Below are 23,302 nucleotides of genomic sequence, written 5' to 3'. Positions count from 1 at the left end.
TTGCTGTGGCATGTGAGATCTAGTTCTCTGACCAGGGATCGAACCCGGGCCCCCTGCATTGGGAGTGCAGTCTTAGCCACTGGACCACCAAGGAAGTCCCTGTGGCATACATTTTTACCAACAGTGAAATGCAACAGTGATAACACTGTATGTGTATTACTATATCAGGGACATACACCAAACATAGTAACCTTGGTTACAGGGCTGGATTATAAAGTAACTTGTACTTTCTGTGTATTCCTACATGTATACTTTGTAATCAAAAAGCATATGTACATAGGGTTTTAAAAATACCCAGCTCTGGAGGTTGTTAATGAAGTTGCACAGTGTCTAGAACATTGTACTCACTCCAAGAACAGAAGGAGCTCTGTCTGCTTTAACTACCGTTTTCAGAGGTCGAAGTATGCCCTGCATGGTACATAGGTCACCCTTCTCCAGCTACTGCCCTGCTCTTCTTTCTCCAAGAAGCTTTCATTACCAGAAAATATCTGATATGTTGTTGATGTTGTTTTCGCCTGTCTCCACCTGACCCAGTACCTGGAACTAGGCCTGGCCTAGAATAGTTGCTCCGTAATAAATTTTGTTGAACCGAAAAAAAAGTGAAAGCATTGAGAGTACCGGGATCAGGACTCAGGGGCCAGGGGCCAGGAGCCAGGACGAGAACTCACAGCTTCGGCGGGCTGGGGGCAGCAGGCATCCAAGTAGCGGGCTGGGCTGGGCAGGGGGAAGTCACAGGCTTCGGCGCAGGTCTGGCAACAGTCTTGGGGCCTGGAGGCGCCTTGCTTCCTGCAGGGGGAGCTGCAGTCTGTGCAGCAGCCCTGGGCCTAGGAGAGGGCAGCGCTCAGGATCCGGGCCAGGTGGCAGGTTGGGAGGGACAGCTGAGTCTCGGTTTTGGAGAGAGGGGCCGGAGAAGATTCAGCTGGGGACAGGAGAAGAGGGTCTCCTGGCCCAGGTGAGGGGCCGATATGGAGAATAAACGGCAAAGGTGTCTCAGGGTAAGGGCCTGCAAATAGGGGGACAAGCTGACCTCTTCCCCTGTCAGGGCCCAAACTCCAGCCCCCACCAGGCCCCTCACCAGCAGGCAGTGCCTGGTCAGCAGCACAAGACCCAACAGCAACAGATAGATGCCCACGGAGAGCACGACGATGGCCGGGATGGGGAGCAGCAGGGAGGGGCCGCTGACGGGAGCCGGGGTTGGATTCCACAGGCTAGAGGAGGCCTGGACAGCACAGGAAGAAAGGGTGATGCGGAGATGTGGAGGGGCTGCGGGGACACAGAAACACCAGGAGGGACACAGGAGGTAGCTGGGAAGCGGGAAGGAACAGCCACCATGTGGTGGGGAGAGAATAATAGGGCTACACTGTCTGGGTCGGGAAGAGCCCCTGGAGAAGGACATAGCAACCCGCTCCAGTGTTCTTGCCTGGGAAATCCTATGGACAGAGGGGCCTGGCGGGCTACAGTTCATGGGGTCGCAAAGAGTCAGACACGATAGCAACTAACATCTTCATCTTCGTCTTGTCCCCAATCCTGCCTTTTCTCTTGTCATCCCCATTTCAGCACCATCAGAGACCTGTTGGTCATTCTAGACTTTTCCAAGACTTATCGCTCTTCCTTTCAGAATGCCTCTCCAAACAGACCTCTTGTCTCTGTTTCCTTTGGACTACTCAGCCAACAGTACTGGCCTCTGTCTTGCACTCTGAAGTTGTGCCCCTTTCCATATCAGCTGTCCTTGAGTATCCCTCCCTCCCTGACAGTCCATCAGTGGCTCCCACTGACTCCGTCCAAACTTCTTATCTCAGCGACAAAGGCTCTAGTCTAGCCTTGCCTGCCTCTCCCTCTGTCCCCCATTATACTCCAGCCATACTGAAGTCCTGACAATTCCCTGGCCTCTCTTTCACATCCACGTCTCTGCCCATGCTGTTCCTTCTTCCTGGGATGCTTTTCCTCCTTGATTTCCTAACCCCTCATCTTGCTAGAGTGCGGCGTGCCCTGCCTTGGCAAGGCCACCCCTGCACTCTCTTTCTGTCTCACAGTTCTTGTCCTGAGCTGGAAGGGTCTATGTTGGGTAAAGAGCTCCAATCCTGGCGCCAAGGAAGGCAAAGTCAAGGTAAGTTAGGGGTGCCGAGAGGGCCGCGCCAAAGAGGGGTACGGGGCCTAAGACTCACGTCCATGGGGCAGGACACCGCCGGTCAGTCCAGGAGCTGCAGAGGAGAGAAAGTCTTGGGCCTCAGTGACTGAGAGGGGCCATTGGGCTCGGGTGCCCGTTCTCCTCCTCCCATTTCCCGTTTGGGGAAACTGAGGCCCAACGATGGTCTCTGGCCCGAACAGTGAGGATCGGGGGTACGGGGCAGCGCCTTCTTCGAAGGCCCCAGCCCGACCCTCCGTTTTTCCCTAAACTCCGGGCTCCCTCCACCGACCTAACCCCATCACCTGCGCCCTTGGGGCCACAGGCAGTTCACGGATTCCGAGTCTTTCCCGCTCCAATCCGCCGCGGCGGCTGCACCGCCCAGAGGCCTCCCGCCGCTTCTCGCTGTTGCCATGGAGATGAGAACACCACTCCTACGGCGGCCGCCCAGACCCAACATTCCTTCTCCGCGCCTCGCTTCCCTCTTCCTGTCTGTGGGCACCAGTTCTTTTTAGTAGCGATCCGCTGGGCTTTCCCGCACTTACTGAGTAGAAGGGGCGAGTTCCCGCCGCTACCCGCCTGGCTCAGATCCACATCGTGTGCTGGGTCCTGCGGCGCCACAAAGGCCAGACTGAACCCCCGGGCTATGCCGCCAACTGGCTGTGTGACTTCGGCCGAGTCACCACGCCTCGCTGAGTCCATTTTCTTCTCTGTATAACGAGGAAACGCCTGCCTCCCAGGGGTATTGTTAAAATCAGAGCTACTTCTTAATGGCATAGAATTATCCTCAATATTTTTTCAACCCGACCCCCGATCTTTATTGACAGTGCCCAAATTTAAGATTCATCATCTGATCTCTTCACCCTTCATATCACCATCAGGGTGATTTCCTCCCATCCAGGTCAGATCTTGTGCCTTTTGAATTTTTAACCCCCCAAAGGGTTTCCCACTGACTCCAGGATGAAGCCCAAACGCTTTAGCCGACTGTCCACACCATCCACTCTGGGTACCGCCTATCTTCGGTTTATTTATTTATTTATTTGGTTCCACGAGGTCTTAGTTGGACAGCTGCATGTGAGATCTAGTTCCCTGACCAGGGATGGAACCTGGGCCCCCTGTATTGGGAGTACGGGAGTCTTAGCCACCAGACCACCAGAGAAGTCCCCTGTTGTTATTTCTAGTCCCTAAGTTGTAGCCAACTCTTTTGCCACCCCATGGACTGTAGCTCACCAGGCTCCTCTCCATGGGATTTTCTAGACAAGAATACTGGAGTGCGTCGCCATTTCCTTCTCTAGGGGATCTTCCTGACTCAGGGATCAAACCAGCATCTCCTGCTTGGCAGGTGGATTCTTTACCACTGAGCCACCTTGGTTTATTCATTCATGATGTATCCAACAGGGTCCCAAGCACTGCTCTAGGCTTTGGGACCCTAGCAGAGACTAAGGCAGACAAATTTCCAGCCCTGGTGTTGCTTATTTCCACTGATCAGATCATTTGTAAACAAAATTGTTTTGTGCCCCATCAGCTCATTCATGTTTCCATCATAAGGCCTGCTCGAGGTTCCTGAACCGGTGTATAGGGTTTCACAGCTGCTATTCCCTCTGCATAGAACACCCTTCCCTTGTCTCCCCTACCCCATTCCCCTACCACCAACTACTAACACCCTCATCCTTTGAACCCCTGCTCAGTTTTGCCTCAGGGTGGTCTTCCTGCCTGCCTTAGGCAAAGGTGACTGCTTTGGGTACCATATACAGACACGGCTGTTCTAGCACTAATCACAAGGTATTGAAATTCATTTTACTGCCTGGATCCTCAGTTAAGACTGCAAGTGCCTGGGTCTGATTCACCTTCATATCCCAAGCCTAGCATTTAGTTTGGCTCTAGGGGGGGCCCCCACTGAGTACTTACTGATTCTGTGAATGAATAGGATCCAACCAATCAGGTAATGTTTTCCAGATGCCCTGTTCCCTTGGCTCTTCAGGCACTTTGACCTCCCACTTTCTTGCTGACCTTTTTGATTCTCCACACATATGCTGTGCGTATGCACACACACACGCACACTCCTGTAAGCACACCTCCCTCAAAGAGGCCTCAGAGCTCACCTTTGGTTACTACATCCTGGCATGTTCCCCTGAAAGCAACACAGTATGCCTACTTCTGTGCACAGTCTCTGCCCCGATATACCTCACTGTGGCTGCTGAGGAGTTCCCTGCACCAGGAGGCAGCCACAGAAACAGCCAGGGCCAGGACTTCCCTAGTGGTCCAATGGCTAAGACTCTGAGCTCCCAATGCAGGGAGTCTGGGTTTGATCCCTGGTCAGGGAACTAGATCCCACATGCAGCAAGGAAGAGTTCATATATCACAACTAAAGATCCTGAATGATGCAACTAAGATTGAAGATCCCACATGCCACATCTGAGACCTGGTGCAGCCAAATAAATAAATATAGTTTTTAAAGGAACTTCCCTGGCAGTCCAGCGATTGGGACTTTGCCTTCCAATGCAGAGTACACAGGTTCAGTCCTTAGTTAGGGCGCTAAGATCCCACCTGCCTGTTGGTCAAAGTGCCAAAACATAAGACAGAAACAATATTGCAACAAATTCAATAATGACTTTTTAAAAAATGACCCCCCCCCTCAAAAAAAAATAAATAATGACCCACATCCAAAAATTTTGAAAAACAAAAAAAAGGAAAGGAAATTGCCAGGGTAGAGACCTCCCTGGTGGCCTAGTGGCTAAGACTCCGAGCTCCCAATGCAGGGGGCTGGGTTTGATCCCAGCTCAGGGAACTAGATTCCACATGCTATAAACTAAAGATCTCTCATGCTACAACTAAGACCCAGCAGCCAAATAAATAAATATTTTAAAAGGAGAGAGGCTTCCCTGGCAGTCCAGCGGCTGGGACTTTGCCTTCCAATACAGGGTGTGTGTGAAATCACCAGGGTCTGCATCCCTGGTTCCCAGGCCTCCCCTTACTGAGAAGGTCCCACTGGCTCTGCCACCCCAGCCCACTCAGAGGGAGCTTCAAGCCCAGAAAACCTGAGTCTAGCTGTTCCCAGTGTCATTTCTGTTGAGTCTAAGTCTGGGTCAGACTGCCTGCTTAGGGCTGTCTTCTCATCTGCCCCTATCTTTGCAGAATCCTGAGACCCAAGATGAAACCAGTTCCCACCTCAGACCAGGAAACGGCTTCAGGTGACATAGGGCCCCGCCCTCCCTTCACTCCTGCCAACAGAGAGACGTCAGCCTTGGCAAGACCTCTGGACACATCCATGGGCTGCAGTGGCCAAACTCGCCATGGATGGTATTCTGTTCCTACCACGGGGGCATACATGATGCAGGAGGGTGCACAAGGGCACCAGGTCTGCTCTTTGCAAGGCAAGCCAGGAGGAGGAGGATGAATGCACCCCTTTGCCAGGGCCCCACTTCTACCCACATCACACCATTCACTGGAGGCAGGGAGAAACTGACTTCACAATAGCCAAATAGCCATAAGACCTCCCTTTACCTAAAGCTCAAAGCTGGCAATGTCAGATAGCCTCACCTGTAGTTTTACACGGGCCCTGGGAAAGAGTAAAAGATTGTGTCCTTCCATTTACTGGAGGGTGGGTGGGGGACCTGAGATGCAGAGAAAACCCAGACGAAGAAAGACACCTCTGCAGACCTGGGCTTGGATGTGGGAAGGGAACCTGGCAGTTCCAATTTTTATCTAATACTTTCAACTCCCTCCTCTGGACATCAGATAATATTGCTTACCAGAGATGAAGAAGGGGTTCATCAACCTCCTCATTATGAAAATGAAAGATCTGTGCTTAATTACTTCTTATCACTGAGGGAATAAGAAGCTGAGCTGAGTTAGAACATCAGTAGAGGCCTCTTCACAGACTTGGTCTTCTTTCATCCTAACAGTGAAATGAAAGTGGAAGAAACTATCATTTCCAAAGTTTCTAATGTTACAGATAGAAACAAATTAGGACTCAGTTGAAAAGGAATTTTAGAACCAGGCAAGATATAGGTTTGAATTCTAGTTATGCTTCCATGTGTCTAGGTGACCTTGGGAGAGTCAAAGTTGACTTCCCCAAACCTCAGTCTTCCCCTGGCAAATAGGGATTATGTAAGAAACTGACAGGGTTCATTGTGATGATTAGAAGACGAGTATGTAGAGCAACTGGTACAGAAGAGGGCTCAAAAAAAAAAAAAAAAAACCAGAACAACAGGGGGACTCCCCTGGCGATCCAGCAGTTAAGACTCCACACTTCCACTGCTAGAGGCACAAGTTCGATACCTGGTCAGGGAACTAAGATCCTGCCTGCTGCAAGGTGCGTGCATAAATACATAAATAAGCGAACAACAGAACCATTAATGACTGTCACGGTGAATATTTACAGTGCCACATTGGACTGTGTTTACACACATCTCATTCAGTCATCCCAGAGCCCTGTGTAGAGGTCTGCTCTTGTCCTCATTTTACAGATAAGAAGCCTGAGGCTCAGAGGAGTTCAATCACTCACATAAGTTCTCCTGGTTAGTGAGTGATAGAACTAAGATTTGAGCCCAGGCAATGGGACTCTGGGTATTCAACTGAAGCTCAGAGAGGTTCTGACACTTGATGAAGGTCACACAGCCAACTCATGAGAGGGAAAAAGGGTCTGGAGGCTTGATTTTCTCACTTCAGCTCATCTGTTGTGCCCTTTTCTATTAGACAGATGAAGACTGAGACTGAACTTGCCTGAAACTAACTTGGGACAGATACCCAAAAAAAGCACTAAATAATAAATGATCTGGCATGCTGGCCAGGACGCAGCCCAGAGCACAGGAGGGGGAGTTGAACCCTTTCCTGGGTATCATGTGGGAAACAAGCCACTTCTGGCCGCTTATCGTTTACTTATTCACAGGCTTTGATGATAATCACACCTGCACACCTCCGCAGGACCGAGGCGGCACAGCACCCAGGCAAAGAAGATGTGCAAGTCAGCATCTGGACTTAAAGGAGGCTGAGAGAGCAGGCAAACGGTAAACTCCAGGTCCAGGGTGAATTGTGTGACAGGTGTGTGAGGTCCCCTTGGGGGGTGAGAGACTCACCTGAGGGGCCAGGCTGGGGCAGGAAAGCTGCGGCCGAAGTCGTCGGAGCCTTGATGGGCACGGTGGCAGTGCCACCCCTCGCTGCCCCTCTCCCTGTGGGCGCTGCCAGCTGCCCTCCAGAGGCACTGGTAGCTTGGGACTGCACCCCCAGCCTGGACTGGCTGGTGTGTCGGCCTTCCTCCTGGGTATGTTCAGACGCTCCTGAAACGCCCAGACAGGGGATCAGGGTGTGTGGAATGCATCCCATCTTGGGTTTATTTTAGATCAAGTGTCCCCAGCCCCTGGGCCACCGACTAGGTACTTCCTGTCAAATCAATGATGGCATTAGATTAGAAATATTGTGCACAAACATATAATGAGCTTGAATCATCCTGAAACCACCCCGCACCCCTCTAACCCACCCTATCCTCCCCCTGCAACCCACCCTCCCCACCCCACCCCCAACCCCCTTGTCACTGGAATAATTGTCTTCGGCCAAACCAGCCCCTGATGCCAAAAAGCTTGGGGACTGCTGTTTTAGATGGTACACCCGTCAGAAAGAAAGCGTGTGTGCACAGGCACACACACACACACACACACACACACTCACCTGAAAGCCATTCTCTTTCCAGTTCTCTTTCAACACGTCTGATTATTCCAGGACAAAGTCTCCTTTTGCTGCCAGAAGCCCTTTAACACCTCTCTATCCTTGCTTGTCTTGTCTTGTCTTTAACAAAGAGAGAGAAGGCCTCCGGCTCACAATTCTGAGCGTGGGATGATATCTAGCGAGAATGTAAGAACAAGTTTTTTCATTTTATTTTGTTGACCTTATTTACAACAAGTGATATTGGTTTTCAGTTTTTTCAGTACTGATAAAATGTTTCCTTTCAACAGACATGGTTAAAAGCAGGTATTCTGGAACCCAGACTATTGGTTCAAATCCCAGCATTGCCACTTCTGACCTGTGTGACCTTGAGCAGGACACACAACCTCTCTGTGCCTTGATTCCCTCATCTGGAAAAGGAAATTAATAATGACATCTCCCATGGGACTTCCCTGGTGGTCTAGCGGTTAAGACTTCACCTTCCAGTGCAGGGGGTGAGGGTCGGATCCCTGGTCGGGGAGCTAAGATTCCATGTCTTGTGGCCAAAAAAAAAGCAAAACAGAAGACAGAAACAACATTGTCACAAATTCAATAAACACTTAAAAATGCTCCATATAAGAAATTTAAAAAAAAATAGTATCTCCTTCTTGGGTTATTGTAAGGATTATATTAGTTAAAATATGCGAAGGGCATAGATTAGTGCCTGACATCTGGTATATACTCTGTGTGTGTGTTAGTCACTCAGTCGTGTCCAACTCTTTGCAACACCATGGACTATAGCCCACCAGGCTCCTCTGTCCATGTAATTCCCCAGGCAACAATACTGGAGTAGGTAGCCAGTATAAATGTTTGCTATCATTAGCTTATATGTGGGGGAGGACCTGAGGTTTAATGAACACTTCTTTGGAAATTCCACCATTTTCCACCTGAGGAAGTGAAGCCTTGGAGAAGATGATTAAGCAGCTGAGCAAGGATCTGGGTTGGTCTCTGGATTCCCAATCCATTTACCAGCCATCTCGATCTTCAGTAATTAATATCATCTTGCAGCCTCAGCTTATTCATGGGCAGAGTGGGACTAGTACTGTCTCACTGGATGTTGGGATGCTGTGTGTACAGTTGGTTCAGAAAATGAGTTGCTATGATATCTCCTTGAGAGTCCCTTGGACCGCAAGGAGATCAAACTAGTAAACCTTAAAGGAAATCAGTCCTGAATATTCACCAGAAGGACCGATGCTGAAGCTGAAGCTCCAATACTTTGGTCACCTGATGAGAAGAACTGACTCACTGGAAAAGACCCTGATGCTGGGAAAGATTGAAGGCAGGACAACAAAGGATGACAAAGGGATGACAAAGGATGAGATGGTTGGATGGAACAACAAATAGAGTATATCCATGTTATCAGGAGTTCATGAAAAATGGTCATTACGAAACAGAATGTCTAAAAAAGGATAGGGGAGCAATAGTGAAAAGAAGTTGAGAAATATTGCCCTTAACCAGCAACTCGGGTTGCTACTCATAAGTGGGTTGTGAAATAGGCTTAATGGGTCATGATAAGTATTTGGGGAGATAAAAAATGATAAAAAGGGAAAATAATACAATACACTGTGCCCTGCACATAATCAGAATCTGAAAGTATTGTGAGAAAGTTTGGCATGTGTGTGTATGTGCTGAGTCATGAAATGTGTCTCTCTGTAAAAAAAATGGTGAAAGCCATTGCTCTAAACTATGGTTTTTCTTTTTCTCCCCTCCTTACTTATCTCTCTCAGGCAAGCCCATGCAGCCTTGGACTGTTTTACTCTGAACAGGAAGAACCTGATAAGGAAAGAAACGTGGAAGAGAATGCCCAGATTCCAGTGAAACTAGGGCCCGACCTTTACCAGCTCATGGACTCACCCCTTCCTCAGTCTATTTCAGAGTAAGCCCATGGCTGCAGAGAGCAATGACTGGCCCTCCGCACCAGAGGGGAAAATGGCTTTCTCTTCACTGCCTCCCCTAATATTCCTCCCTCTGCCTCCCTTGCCTTCTTTCCTTTCTGCTCCCACCTTGGAGGGCAGCAGTCCTGTTGACCAGGGTCTGAGTCCCAGAGCTGCCATTTACTGTGCAATCCCAGAACAAGTCATCTAACTTCTCTGAGCCTCAGTCCTCTCAGCTATAAAATGGGGGAAATTATTCAAAAGACTGCAGTGATGCTTAAATGGGATAAAGCATATTAGTATTTTAGTGCCTTGTGTTCAGTGAGTGCCCATGTAGCTGACAGGCTCTGAACCCAGGTTATCCATGTTATCTCTATTTAATCCTTGAAATGAGCTTACACAGGAACAGGGAAGGTGACAGGACAGACTTGCGTCAGGCTATCTGGTTTCAAACCTCAGTTCGGTATCTTTTCACATAGTTCTTTCTTTGTGACTGCAGTGTGTCCCTTTTTAAAAAGGTGCTTTCCTCATAACCCCACATAATGATTTCAGTTTACATTATTACATTGGCCAGCTGGGAAATATAGTCTTTTAAATAAGCACACTTCAGTCTCCAGCAAAATAAGATGTTAAAGATGGATACCGGTTACGCAACCAGAGTCTCATCTTAAACAGTTTTATCTCGCTCTTGATTTAACCTGAAAATGTGGATGACATGTCTAAATTGTATTCAGTGATATTTTATTCCCTTTTTCTCTTAACCTTTCAGTTTCTTTAGGAAAATTAGTTTATGAGTTTTCTATATCCATTTAACATGAGAGAGACCAATACATTCAGAAAATATGGTTGGAAAAAACCATATTGCATAACCTTGGAAAAGGCACCAGTTCTCTCCATGCCTCTGTTTCCTCACCTGTAAAATGGGTACAATAATACTCCCCATCTGCAACGTTGTTTTGAAAAAAATGACTTAATATTGCTAAACACTCAGATCAGTGTCTGTATAATTAGCATTTAATGAGCTGGCATTATTATTATCCTAACTTCACAGATGAAAAAATTGAGGCCCACAGAGATTAGCCAACCATCACTCAGGGAATGGAAGAGCCTAAATTTGTTTAACGTTTTAAAAATTCTAGAAATTTCCCTGGCAGTCCAGTGGTTAAGACTCCGTTCTTCCATTGCAAGGGGTAAGGGTTCCATCCCTGGTGGGAAACTAAGATTCCACATGTCTCTGGGCACCATTAAAAAAAAAAAATCCAGTTGGCCTTAAAATGCACATAGGAGGTTTATGTGTAAATGCCTACGATCTATGTAAGGGCATTCCCAACCCCTCAGAAGGCTCCCTGAGGTCTCCTCTCAGTACCTCCCACCAAGTTAAATGCTGTTCAGATTTTTCACGGAAGTTATTTTGCCCGTTTGCAACTTCGTCCAAATGGAGCCAAACAGTATGTTTCTTTTATTATCCATTATCCGTGGACTCTGAATTTGAAATTCAGATAGTCCCACCCTAGGACCTGCCGTCTTAACTGTTATCCTATACCGCCTGTTAAAGCACTGACTGTTGGGGCTGCTCTCATTTCCCCCACCTCCTCTTCCCGTCTCCTCGTTCAGCTCTACCCCTGAATCCTAGCTGTCCTTCAAGCCATCAACGAATTCTAATTCATCTGTTCTCTGTTAGACGGCTTCCCCCCGCCCTGCCCAGCCCCCAGGCAGGCCCCTCTGCCATGAAGCATACGATAGGGCACACGTGTCAAGAAGTGGGCCAATAGGAAGATGGCATTTTCCAAACCGTCCACCAGTCCACCAATAGGAAGGTGATGTTCCCGCCCCCTCCAACTGCCTCTGTAGAACTGCCTCCACCTCGTGCCCTTGCAGTTTGACGCCTTGCTTGTATCCTGAAAGGGTCCCCTCAAAGCTGCTTAAGGGGTGCAGGATGGCAGGCCCTTAACTCTCCTCATCCCTCCTGGGCCCTTCCCACCCCTCCCTTCCCTAGAGTGGATGGGAGGAGAGGCTTTTCCAGACAAAAATAACATATATGTGAATGTTTTCAAAGGTTTTCCTATTGTTTGTTTTCTTTTTAAATGGGATAATACTTAGAGTTTTCCTTTTAAAACAACTATTTTTTTTCTAATTTCAGTTATCTTTACAGTTTAAACACTCGCCTCCTCCTTTGTTTTTTTTTCTGATTTCTGAGTGCAGATGAGAGTCACTAGTCTCCCTCTCTAGCCTCCACCTTGCCCCTCCCAGGTGAGGACCTAGGAGAGGGGAGAGGAGACACAAAGAGGTTAGGGTGGGAGGATAGAGCTTGGATGGGGTGAATTAAGAAATCGCTGGCACGCACTTAGAATTGAAAGGGAAAGAAGGAATTTTAAGGTGTGAAATGGACTGGGAGGTATAAACCAGCTTCTTTGATTACAAGGAACATAAATTAATGGAACTGGATTGATAAGACAAACTTAGGATGTCCAGTTGTTCAAGGATGAGGCATATTTAAACTGCAATAAGGATCTCAGATCAGGAAAGAGCTATGCCTGATGGAGTTTGATGGTTACAGAAAAATGCATCCTATAGACCATTGAGTTATAGGGATTGGCGGGAGCGTGGTCTGTGAGTCTGAGGGACAATGTGCTGAGGTGTCCTCCCAGTCATCTTACCTTCTCTACGCCCAGACAGGCATGCCTCTGCTCTTTGTACTGGGCTGTGTCTTCTTCCCGCTGAGCTTTGCTGTCCTCTGCTGGGGTCTGCAGAACCATTCCAACCTGCGGATGGAGAAACAAGAGGCTGTTTTGGTGGCATCCAAGTAAGAGGGCAGGGCGAGGACATCCTTCCTGGGGCCAGGGCTGAGGAAGCTGGTCTCCTGCTTCCAGGAAGAGTTAGTGATGAGAGCATTAGCAGACTGTGTGTGTATGTGAGGGTGGCTGGGCGGGGGTATAGAATCAAAAGACACTCTCTATGGGATCTCTGGTTTCCCAGGTGGTTCAGTGGTAAAGAATCCGCCTGCCAATTCAGGAGATGCAGGAGACTAGGGTTCCAACCTTGGGTCAGGAAGCCTCCTGGAGAAGGGAATAGCATCCCACTCCAGTATTCTTGCCAGGATAATCCCATGGACAGAGGAGCCTGGCGGGCTACAGTCCATGGGGTCACAAAGGAGTCTGACATAACTTATCCACTAAATAGCAACAACAATGGGATCTCTTGCAAGCCACTTAACTTCTCTGAACTTCAGAGTCCCCATTAGTAAATGGATTTAACAAGAATACTCACCTGCCATTCCTCATGGAATGTTGTGTGAGGGTAAGGTGAATTCACATCTATAGAATAGGGCTAGGGAGTCCAGTGATTAGGCTTCAGTGCTCTCATTGCCAGGGGCCTGGGTTCCATCCCCAATCAGGGAACTGGGATCTCATAAGCTGAGCCACCTGGGAAGCCCTACATGGCCAAAATAAAATAAAAATAGTTGTTGCAAACTCCTTCAAGTGACACAAGAGATATAGGCTCTGTGCAGACTGCTTGAGCCAGAGGACTACGCTTATCCCAACGGGGGCAGCAACTGCTCGGCTCCAGCCAAGCATCATGGAATTAAAGTGTGGCCCCAGTGTTGTCTGATCTTCTCATTTTTTCTTAAAAGTTGAACTTTTATGTGAAATCTTATTTTTGTAATTTTGTAATTTTATGATTATTCCTGGGTCAGGAAGATCCCCTGGAGGAGGGCATAGCAACTTACTCCACTGTTCTTCCCTGGAGAATCCCATGGACAGAGGTGCCTGGCAGGCTACAGTCCATAGGGTCCAAAGAGTTGGGCATGATTGAAGTGACCTAGCACGCATGCGCACTGCAAACTTATGGTCTATCTGACAAAGATTAGTAAGACACTGGCGAACTATCCCCAAACCTTAGGGAGGAGGAGTCATAACTTATAATACCTAGGTGTCTGAAAGACAAAAAAAAAAAAATCCCTACCTGTTTTAATCTCTGCTATCCAAAGTGAAGCCACAGCCCCTTCACCAGGTCTGTGCTCCTCGACCCAGTAGTCAGGGTGGCTTGCTGTCACCCGTCCTCGTCCCAACGCAGCACCATCCTGAAGCTTTGCCCATCCTTTGGCTCTGGCCCTATGCAAACATGGGTGTGAAAGCCAGCTTTGCCAATTCTCATAGCTGTATTATCTTGGGCAACTTTTTTGTCGTCTTCCTTTTTTTTTTCTTAAATGTCTAAACCTCAGTTTCTTGTTTATAATATAGACAAAGATGCTATAATCTGAGAAGGTTAAATAAGAATAAACATAAACCACTTCACCCCATGCCCAGTACGTAGTACACACTCAGGAAGTTGGGTCCCTTTTTCCTTTAAGTGAAGCCCTGAAGCCAGGAAGCTAGGTTCACTGTTGCCTCTGAACTCCTGCTGCCTAAGGCCAGAGACCTCCCAGGGTCTGTTTCCACGGCACGCCACTAGAGGGCAACACAAAATAGCAAATCTCCGTCCTTTGGGTAGGCTTTGGACAGTGAGAAGCAAATCGTACAGTTGCTATGGAAGCACATCTTAGGGCAGGCTTGGAAACCAAAGTATGGTTTTGGTAGCAGGACCCCACGTCATGCAGAAGTCTACGGGGAGGTTGAGTTCAGGATGAGAAGGCCGAATTCTAGGGAGGCGGCGTGAAAGTGTGAGAAGCTGCTCAGAGGCCGGTGTAGTTCTGGCTGAGTCTCTGACCTGCACTGAGATCCTGTCCAAGTCACTGGGCCTCGGTTTCCTTGCAGTGGACTGAGGGGCTCAAATCAGGGGCCTTTCCCCCATGGAGACTGGGCTGTGAAGTTGCAGAGGAAGGGGAGCTGGGACCATCATAAACCTGATGAAGAGAGTGACCAGGGCCTTGAGGAGGCCAGGCAACCTGAAGGACACAGGCAGGGGCATCCTCGGGCTTGAAGTGAGTTTTCAGAGACACTGTGCTTCCTCTTCAAAGCCTGCCACCCAGTATGAGAGGGTTCCTGTCTTCTTAGCTACCTAGTGTTAGGGAGAGTCACTGAAAGCCTCGGGACTATTGCTTGACCTGTAAAAAGGGGATACATACAGTTATCTCAGTGCTGTCACAATAGTTAGACGTGGTCATGGGACAGTCTTGCAGTGGAGTTGGGACCCAGAGGCACCTTATGTAAAAGTATGTGTTGTTTTGTTTTTAGTCGATAAGTCATGTCTAACTCTGAGACCCCATGGGCGGTAGCCCCACCAAGCTCCTCCATCCATGGAGATTCTCCAGGCAAGAATACCAGAGTGGGTTGTCACTTCCTCCTCCAGGGGATCTTCCCAACCCAGGGATCAAATCAGCGTCTCCTGCATTGGCAGGCGTGTTCTTTACCATCTGAGCCATCAGGGTCTTATACCTCAGAGTTTGGGAGGTCTCTGAATCTGATACTGTGTTAAGGTGTATTTTTATTCCCATCCATTCCCTAAACTCAACCTTCTGAGACAGTGAGCTGCACTAACTTCTGGTCCCTACCCAGGGAATCCTCTTACTGTCTGTGGGAATGGGTGCCTCTAAGCTGGGACCCCAAGGCAGCTGAGGAATAAGTATTGAGAGGCCTTGGCGGAAGAGGAGATGGCAGGCATTTGCAAACTGCTGGTGGGAAACGGGCTCAGGCCCATCTAGGGGCCCAGGGCCCCCACCCCAGCCGGCCGGGGAGCCCCAGAGGAGAGCAGTCCCGCCCTCGGCCCTTATCCTCAGCAGCCCCCTGAGCCTGCCGCAGCGTCTGTCTCTTTAAGGGCCTCCCCCTCCCTCTTTCTCTGCTCCCCCCATCTCTGTCGCAGCCACTGCTGTGGCTCAGAGCTGCATGGGGAGACGCCGCTGCAGGTCCGGTTTCTGGGTGTCTGGTCGGTGCCATCAGCTCCCTCCTCCTCCCCCCGCCCTCCCCAAGCCGGTGATTTCCCCTCCCCCCGCCCCCTCCCCGCCGAGGGGGCAGGGGGCTGGGCCCGAACTCGCCATAATGCCCTGGGGCTGCCTATGGGCCCGGCCGCGGGCACTCTGGTGGCAGCGAGAGGCGGGAGAGCGGTGCTGACCGCTGACCGCCTGCCCGGCCGCTCCTCGGTCTCCCTCCCCGCCCTCCCTCCCCTTCAGAGCTGGCACCACAGTCCCACCCCCACCCCCCACCCCGCCCCCTCGAGCCCTCCCAGCCTCTCCACGTAAGCCCCCCCACCTGCCTCGCTCCCTCCCCTCCCCCACCCGCAGCCTCCTCGTCCTGTCCCCTCTCGCTCTGTCCTCTCACCCAGTCTTGCTCCCAACCCTCTGGCTGGCTCTCTCCGGCTCCCTTGCTCGGATCCTCCCTTTCCCCCAGTCGCTCCCATCTCCCCAATCTCCATCTAACTCCCTTTCTCCGGTCCTGGGAGGGGGGGGTCGGGCTCTCCAGTCCCATCCCCTCCCCACCCTGCCTGTCCCCTTTGTGCCCCTTTCTCTTCTTCTCTCTCCTTCCCCGGCCTGGCGTCCCTTCTCCACCCCCATAACTCCCTTCAGCTCGGCCTCCCAGCCCTTTCCCGGCTGCTCTCACGCTCCCTGCCGGAGGCCTGAGCCACCATGCTGACCCCCATGGTGGCCGGGGGGGTGGTGTTCCCCGGACTCTTCCTCCTCTCCAAGAACACGCTCCAGCGGCTGCCCCAGCTGCGCTGGGAGGAGGCCGACGCGGTCATTGTCTCAGCCAGGTAAACTGCCTGCCTTCCCTCTGCCCCCTCCCCTTCCCAGGCTGCATGGGGATGGAAGGGACCCTTGGCCGGATAGGGACTAGGGGCTCCTGAAGTGGTCAGTGGGCTCTACCTCCAGCTTCCTTCTCTCCGCGCTGCCTTACTCACTGTCCCAGGAGACCTCATCCAAACCCAGCCATCTGGTCTACTAGGATTCAGTCTGCTCTGCTTCCCTTTCCCATTCAGCCTCCCACCCTCCAAAACAGGGCTGGCATGTGACCAAAACATTCCTATAGGATACTAGGGAACACGGCAAGGGGCCATGTATCATTAGGGGTGGGGGGCTGTGTCTGGGGGAATGAGGGACAGATAAGTGAATGGTAGAACTCTGCGCAGTCCTGGAATGCGGGCCAGAGTTGGGGAGGGGAGTGTGGTGGCTGGCAAGCAGAGAGCGGGAAAGTAGCTGGGAGGGGAATCAGGGGCAACCGAGGGGCCAGGGATGACCCACGATGACTAGGCAGCTGAGAGGTGTAAGAACAGGCCCAGGGCTTCCCCCTGCCATCCTGTGCTCCCACCCCCCCCCCACCCCCGACCCCGTCCCTTCCCTGGAAGGGACCTCGTTATCTGCCACTGGTTCTCCACATCAGCTCACCTCACGATGACCTCCCGGGTGTCCTCCTGAGAGGAAGGCGACTCCGTAGCAGTCCTGGAGGCTGAAGTGGTGGGGCTGAGTCCCAGGCGAGGCAGCCTGGAGAAAAGATGGGCAGGAAGCACCCGAGAAGCACAGAAGCTGGACAGTAAAGAGGAGGAACCAAGAGGCGCATCTCCCTCCTTTACAGCTACTTCCTCTTCCTCCTAGGCTAGTGTCCTCTGTGCAAGCTGTAATGGCCTCCACTGCTGGCTACATCGTCTCCACCTCCTGCAAGCACATCATAGATGACCAGTAAGTTCCATGAGACCACCGCTTCCCCCCATTCCAGCAGCCTATGTGCATGTGACCCGTGAGTGGGGAACAGATCATCCGGGGGACTCCCTCAGTGAACCCCAAGCCCTTAACTTGGGCTTGAACAAGCTAACTACAATAGCTGCAACTCAACACCCCAAGACAAATTTATCCACATCCTGTCCTTAAAAGGTCAACACCAGGAGGAGGAGAAGCGGGGAGCAAAAAGGATTCTCAAGGCAGCTCCTAGGTTTCCCAGCCTCTTGGATCATAGTAGGTTCTGAGTGTCGTTTCCTCCCCGCCCTCTGCCCACTCTTTCACCCCCTCAGACCCCATTTCCAACCAGTACCCAACTGGGGTGCTTCCCTACTCACTCGTGCCAGGCTCACCCTTCATCTCCTCCCAGAATCCAGGTGTCCAGTCCCAGCTCCATGTGTGAGAGGGACAGATGACACAAAACAAGGCCACCAATGGTTAGACAGTGGGGTGGGGAGTGAAGGGTGAAGAGGCCAAATTTTGGCAGTGGGAGCTGATGCAGTGGCTGGTGCTGCCAAAAGAGCCCAGGCCGGAGACGTGAGGCAGGAGGAGGGAGGAAAGGGGCCCTGTCCGTGGTGCTGACACGCCAGCTCAAGGGGACCCAGGCTGTCATTGCTGCTAGTTGCCTGGGAGGGTGCTGATGATGCCCCATGCTTAACTTCTGATCCTCTTCCTCCTCTCTGGTGGCTGCTGAGCCCTGGAGACATGGTCTGGATGACCCGACCTAGAGGTGTCTCCTCTTTCCCTTTAATTCCTTCATCTGCGGAGTGAGGTCCACCCCTATCTGGAAGGGCTGCTGCAAGGAGGAACTGACTTTGTGTCAGATGCCTACAGCAGTCCTGGCCATACAGAGTGGATGCTAAACTCCTTCAGACCCCACCCCAGGGACTTGGCTTCCTCCTGCCCTTTCCCCCCATTTCCCCTCCTGAGTCCAAGAGGAGCCTGGATCCTCCCCCACCCCCACGTTCCCTTCTCTCACCTTCTCACAGAGGTCACCTTCCAGCTCTTACATGTTCTCCTCCCCGTCCCCCCAGTCTGTTCTTGTCCCTCCCCCCTTAATCCTCAGGTAGGTGGGAGGATCAGGGTTAATCCAGGGGCAACAGCTGCTCCTACTCTGAGCACCTAATTGCTGAAGAGGGTGGGGATGGGTTTAACCCTTCACACCAGAGCCCAGGGTCTGGACCCCCACAAGCCAGTGGTGTCACCATGTCTGCTGTGGCTGACTCCCTAGGCCACTCTCTGCTCTGACTTTTCTCAGGCCGGTTGGACCCCTTTCCACCTTCCTGCCCTTCGTCTCTAACCTGGGCTGCCACTTCCTCTCCTCTCTCTCCCGCTCCCTCCCGGTGACACACTCCAGCATGGCTCTCTGCTTCTTTTTCCCCAAAAATCATCCCTTCCAGGCCAGCCTTCCCCAGGGTTCACCTTCTCCTTCCATGTCACCCCTGGTCCTTAGCTGGCCCACCCCCAGGTCTCATTCCACTTCTCCCTTCAGCGGCCCCTCTTATTTGGTCCTCATATTTGTGTGCCTTCCAGCTGACTTTGTTTTCATCTCTCTACCAAGCCTGGGGAGTACTACTGGGTTTGCCTCTTAGACCTCCCGCCCCCACCGCGAACCTGTCACAGGACTACGGACTTCTGAGAACGTACTCCATGTGCTGACTCAAGAGGAAAAATGCAATGTTGCATATTCATGCACTTTTCATTTTTGTTTACTCTCAAAGCACATGGAACTTTCTCTGCTCTTGGCTCCTTTTGCTCAGCGTTTTCTTCTTAATGCTTAGCTGTACCTGAAAAAACAAGAGGTGGGGCCACCTTCGGGCAGAACCAGCAGCACTGATGGCATCACCAATTCCCATCCCAAATCTTCTAGAGGACAGTAGGGCTGAGAGTGAGGGCTACGGAACCAGACTTCTCATGTTCGTCCCTTGGTCCGGTGACCTAGCCTCTCTCACCTGTAAAATGGGGTGACAATCATACTTACTTTTCATGGCTTTTTGTGGGAAGTAAATAAATTTGTGCTTGTAAAAGATTTAGAGTATTGGAATAGGGCCCTCATGGAATAAGTAGTCAATTAATGTCAGTCAAGGCTTCCCTGGTGACTCAGACAGTAAAGAATCCGCCTGCAATGTAGGAGACGCAGATTTGATCCCTGGGTCAGTAAGATCCCCTGGAGGAGGAAATGGCAACCCACTCCAGTAGAATTCCATGGACAGAGGAGCCTGGCAGACTATAGTCCATGGGGTTGCAAAGAGTCGGACACATGACTGAGCCACTAACGCTTTCGCTTTTAGTGTCAGCCAGTATGATCTCTCCCCACCACTCCTACCATGTCTGCTGTAATTTGTCCTGATCTCCGCTGTCTCTAAGAGCTGGTATGGCCTGTTTCTCACTCTGTCTCAGCTCTCAGTGCTATGACTGTCTGTTGGTCTGTCTTCCTTTTTCCTCCTAGCACATTGCCGAGAGACAGAATATGAATGACTTAATATGAAAAATGAGTGAGAGACTTCCCTGGCAGTCCAGTGGTTAAGACTGCTTGCTTCCACTGCAGGGGGCATGGGTTCAATCCCTGGTCAGGGAACTAAGGTCCCACTTGCCACATGGCGTGGCCAAAAAGAAAGAAAGGAAAATGTGTGCGTTCTGAGCTCAGTCTGGGTTTGAACCCCAGCCCTATTGCTTACCAGCTGAGTGATCCTGTGATCACTTGAGCAAGTTTCTTGCCCTCCACCTTGGGATTCCATCATGTATTTTGAGAGTCTCCTTCTGTCTCATGGTTCTTACAAGTATCACTGGAGATTTGACTCCTGTGATGCATCCAACATAGCCCTCAGTACTTGGCAGCTGCCCTGTCCATCTCCTTCCCTCACTGACCTCACCCCTCTCTCTGCCCGACAGACACTGGCTCTCCTCCGCCTACACACAGTTTGCAGTGCCCTACTTCATCTATGACATCTATGCCATGTTCCTGTGTCACTGGCACAAGCACCAGGTCAAGGGGCACGGAGGGGACGAAGGCAGCACGAGAGCCCCAGGCAGCACCTGGGCGGTGGCACGTGGTTACCTGCACAAGGAGTTCCTCATGGTGCTCCACCACGCTGTCATGGTGCTCGTGTGCTTCCCGCTGTCGGTGGTGAGTGGGGTCTGTGGGAACTAGGGCCCCGTGTCCTGCTCATGCTGGTACTGAAGGAGCCTAGGAAGCCCTGGGTCCAGGTCCCAGCAGGATGAAGTGCCCCAGGGAGGGTTTCCTGAGCTCCAGCCCAGCCTCAAATAGCAAGAGGTTGGATCACGCCCAGTTGTGATGTTTTGGAGCTGGTAGCTCAGTTGGTAAAGAATCTGCCTGCAATGCAGGAGACCCACGTTCGAATCCTGGGTCAGGAAGATCTCCTGGAGAAGGAAATGGCAACCCATTCCAGTATTCTTGCCTAGAGAATCCCATGAACAGAGGAGCCTGGCAGGCTACAGTCCATGGGGTTGCGAGAGTTGGACACGACTTAGCAACTAAACCACCAACCACCACCACCACACACCGCTGCGGGCTTCCCTGGTGGCTCAGATGGTAAAGAATCCGCCTGCAATGTGGGAGACATAGGTTCGATCCCTGGATTGGGAAGATCCCCTGGAAGAAGGGAATGGCAACTCACTCCAGTATTCTTGCCTGGAGAATTCCATGGACAGAGAAATCTCGCAGGCTTCAGTCCATGGGGTCGAAAGTGTTGAACATGACTGAGTGACTTTCACACACATGTACACACAACCACTGCCTCTGAGACTCAGGGCTTTCCAGGTGGTACAGTGATAAAGAATCTGCCTGCCAATGCAGGAGACACAAGAGATGTGCGTTCGATCCCTGGGTTGGGCAGAGCCTCTGGAGGAGAAAATGGCAACCCACTCCAGTATTCTTGCCTGGAAAATTCCATAGACAGAGAAGGCTGGTGGGCTATAGCCCATGGGGTCACAAAAAGTTGGACACAACTGAATAACTGAGCATACACACACGCCTCTGAGACTCAGTATCCTCATCTGTAGTATCATGGATATCATCTCACCTGCAGGAAGTTTGGAGGGATACGGGGGGTTAGTGCCCCCAGATTTGCTACTGTTCACCTGTGCTCAGACTTTCAGAGTGAAGCATCTCCAAAAGGGACATAGAGGAGACAGCTCGGGAGGACAGGTGCTGCCAGGAATCCAGGCTCAGGCCAGGCTGTTTCCTTCTTCCCCTCTCAGGTGTGGCGTCAAGGCAAGGGAGACTTCTTTCTAGGCTGCTTGCTGATGGCAGAGGTCAGCACCCCCTTCGTCTGCCTTGGCAAGATTCTTATCCAGGTGAGCAGGCGTTGAGGGTTTGCAAGCTTGAAGGGAGGACAAGGGAAGGGTTGGGCACTTTTAGGAACCAATCCGGGATTATCCCCTGGTGGCTCAATGATAAAGAATCCACCTGCCAATGCAGGAGACACGGGTTCGATCCCTGGGTCGGGAAGATCCCCTGGATTAGGAAAAGGCAACCCACTCCAGTATTCTTGCCTGGAGAATTCCATGGACAGAAGAGCCTGGCGGGCCACAGTCCATGAGGTCTCAAAAGAGTGGGGCACGACTTAGCAACTAAAAAACAACTGGGATTTTTTTAAAGGACAGGTGGAGTCAGGTCTGGGAGGGGCTATCAGGTAGGGTATAGGGGAGCTGTCAGGGCAGAGGGGGAGGGGGAGAGGGGGCGGGTCCTGGGGCCCCTAACCTGGCCCCTGTCCCAAGGAGGGAAGGCCGGGAGGTGGGCGGAGGGGGAGGTGGCCCAGGGGGCTGAGTCGGGGGCGTGGCCAGAGGCCCCTGCCCCGCCCCTGACTGCCCGCCCCGCCCCCGTGTGCCTTCCCCGCCCCTGTCCGCCCGCCCCGCCCGCAGTACAAACAGCAGCACACCCTGCTGCACAAGGTGAACGGGGCCCTGATGCTGCTCAGCTTCCTTTGCTGCCGGGTGCTGCTCTTCCCCTACCTGTACTGGGCCTACGGGCGGCACGCGGGCCTGCCCCTGCTCGCCGTGCCCCTCGCCCTCCCGGTCCACGTCAACCTGGGCGCCGCGCTGCTCCTCGCCCCGCAGCTCTACTGGTTCTTCCTCATCTGCCGCGGGGCCTGCCGCCTCTTCCGCCCCCGGGGCTCCCGGCCGCCCTCTCCCTGTCAGACCCAGGACTGAGGGTGGGGCCGAGGGCGGGGGACCCTCCCCACCCCACCCCCATTCCCACCGCGTGGGAACAGGGCTCTTGGGGCCGCTGGGCTAGGAGTGGGAGCCAGGGGCCTCTGGCCCTGACAGCCCCCCTGGAAACTGACAGATGGACTCCGACGGGGTGGGGTCACGTCCCTTCAGGGGCTGGGGGCTGGGACCAGGGGAGACAGAAGGCAGGAAGAGGGGACCTCTCCCCACAGTGCCTGAGCCGAGGGGTCGACCCCCTCCTGCATACCCCTTTCTCCATCATGTCCCCTGGGCCCTGGAGAAGCGAAGAGGAAGAAGGCGCACCCCTTCCCATCTGCTTAGGGCTTTTGAGGCTGTGGGGAGCCTGAGTGGACCAGGACTCAAAGAACTGTGGGGGAGGCCCTGCTGCCAAGGCCATCCCATCCCCCCTGCTGCAAACTCCTCTGGGAGGGAGGCGACACCCCCTCTAATGTCCCTGGTCTGGTCATCTCCACAGCTTCTCTCCAGGGGAGGCCAGCCTGAGGAATCTTATTTATTTTATTTATTTATTCAAATTTGTTGGGGTGGGGGGAGGGAGGTGGCTGCTACCCCCCCAGCCTTCCCAGTGCTGAGCAACCCCAGGGGGCAAATGGGGGAGCGCCCAGCCCCTTCCCTGTTAGGCTGACATCTTGCCCCTGGGCCCTGGCATGTCCCTGGTGCTACAGACTTCTTGAGGCTTCCTCCAGTCTGGGGACGGGGGGACCCTGGGAGGTGCTTTACAGACCGCTAATAAAGACATCAGCGTGAACGCCA

At 51.9% G+C, this 23,302-nt stretch overlaps 2 protein-coding genes across 5 annotated transcripts in view; one reads left to right on the top strand and one right to left on the bottom strand.

The window, feature by feature from the left end:
- LOC128059951 (keratin-associated protein 10-2) overlaps nt 1–2,827 on the bottom strand; it is a 7,700-nt gene extending 4,873 nt beyond the window's left edge. The window contains exons 1-3 of the mRNA XM_052652195.1: nt 2,671–2,827; nt 1,076–1,263; nt 669–824 (exon numbers count right to left, since the gene is read on the bottom strand). Coding sequence (XP_052508155.1) covers nt 669–824; nt 1,076–1,263; nt 2,671–2,827 — 501 coding nt within the window. The remainder of the gene's footprint in view (nt 1–668; nt 825–1,075; nt 1,264–2,670) is intronic.
- Nucleotides 1–23,302, top strand: part of TLCD3B (TLC domain containing 3B) — a 24,603-nt gene extending 1,301 nt beyond the window's left edge. Inside the window, exons 1-9 of one of the 4 annotated variants that reach the window (XM_052663608.1) lie at nt 2,033–2,107; nt 5,261–5,425; nt 7,017–7,134; nt 9,553–9,701; nt 12,372–12,502; nt 17,222–17,305; nt 20,234–20,468; nt 21,563–21,658; nt 22,226–23,302. In XM_052663608.1, coding sequence (XP_052519568.1) covers nt 12,378–12,502; nt 17,222–17,305; nt 20,234–20,468; nt 21,563–21,658; nt 22,226–22,513 — 828 coding nt within the window. In that variant the 5' untranslated portion in view covers nt 2,033–2,107; nt 5,261–5,425; nt 7,017–7,134; nt 9,553–9,701; nt 12,372–12,377 and the 3' untranslated portion in view covers nt 22,514–23,302. Of the gene's footprint in view, nt 1–2,032; nt 2,108–5,260; nt 5,426–7,016; nt 7,135–9,552; nt 9,702–12,371; nt 12,503–16,098; nt 16,384–17,221; nt 17,306–20,233; nt 20,469–21,562; nt 21,659–22,225 lie in introns of those variants that run through there. The other 3 variants (XM_052663600.1, XM_052663593.1, XM_052663587.1) reach the window with 3 other exon arrangements.

Source organism: Budorcas taxicolor, chromosome 2, assembly GCF_023091745.1.
Source record: "Budorcas taxicolor isolate Tak-1 chromosome 2, Takin1.1, whole genome shotgun sequence".
NCBI lineage: Eukaryota > Metazoa > Chordata > Mammalia > Artiodactyla > Bovidae > Budorcas > Budorcas taxicolor.
The sequence above is the reverse complement of the archived record's forward strand: the minus strand, read 5'-3'. Positions and strand labels throughout refer to the sequence as shown.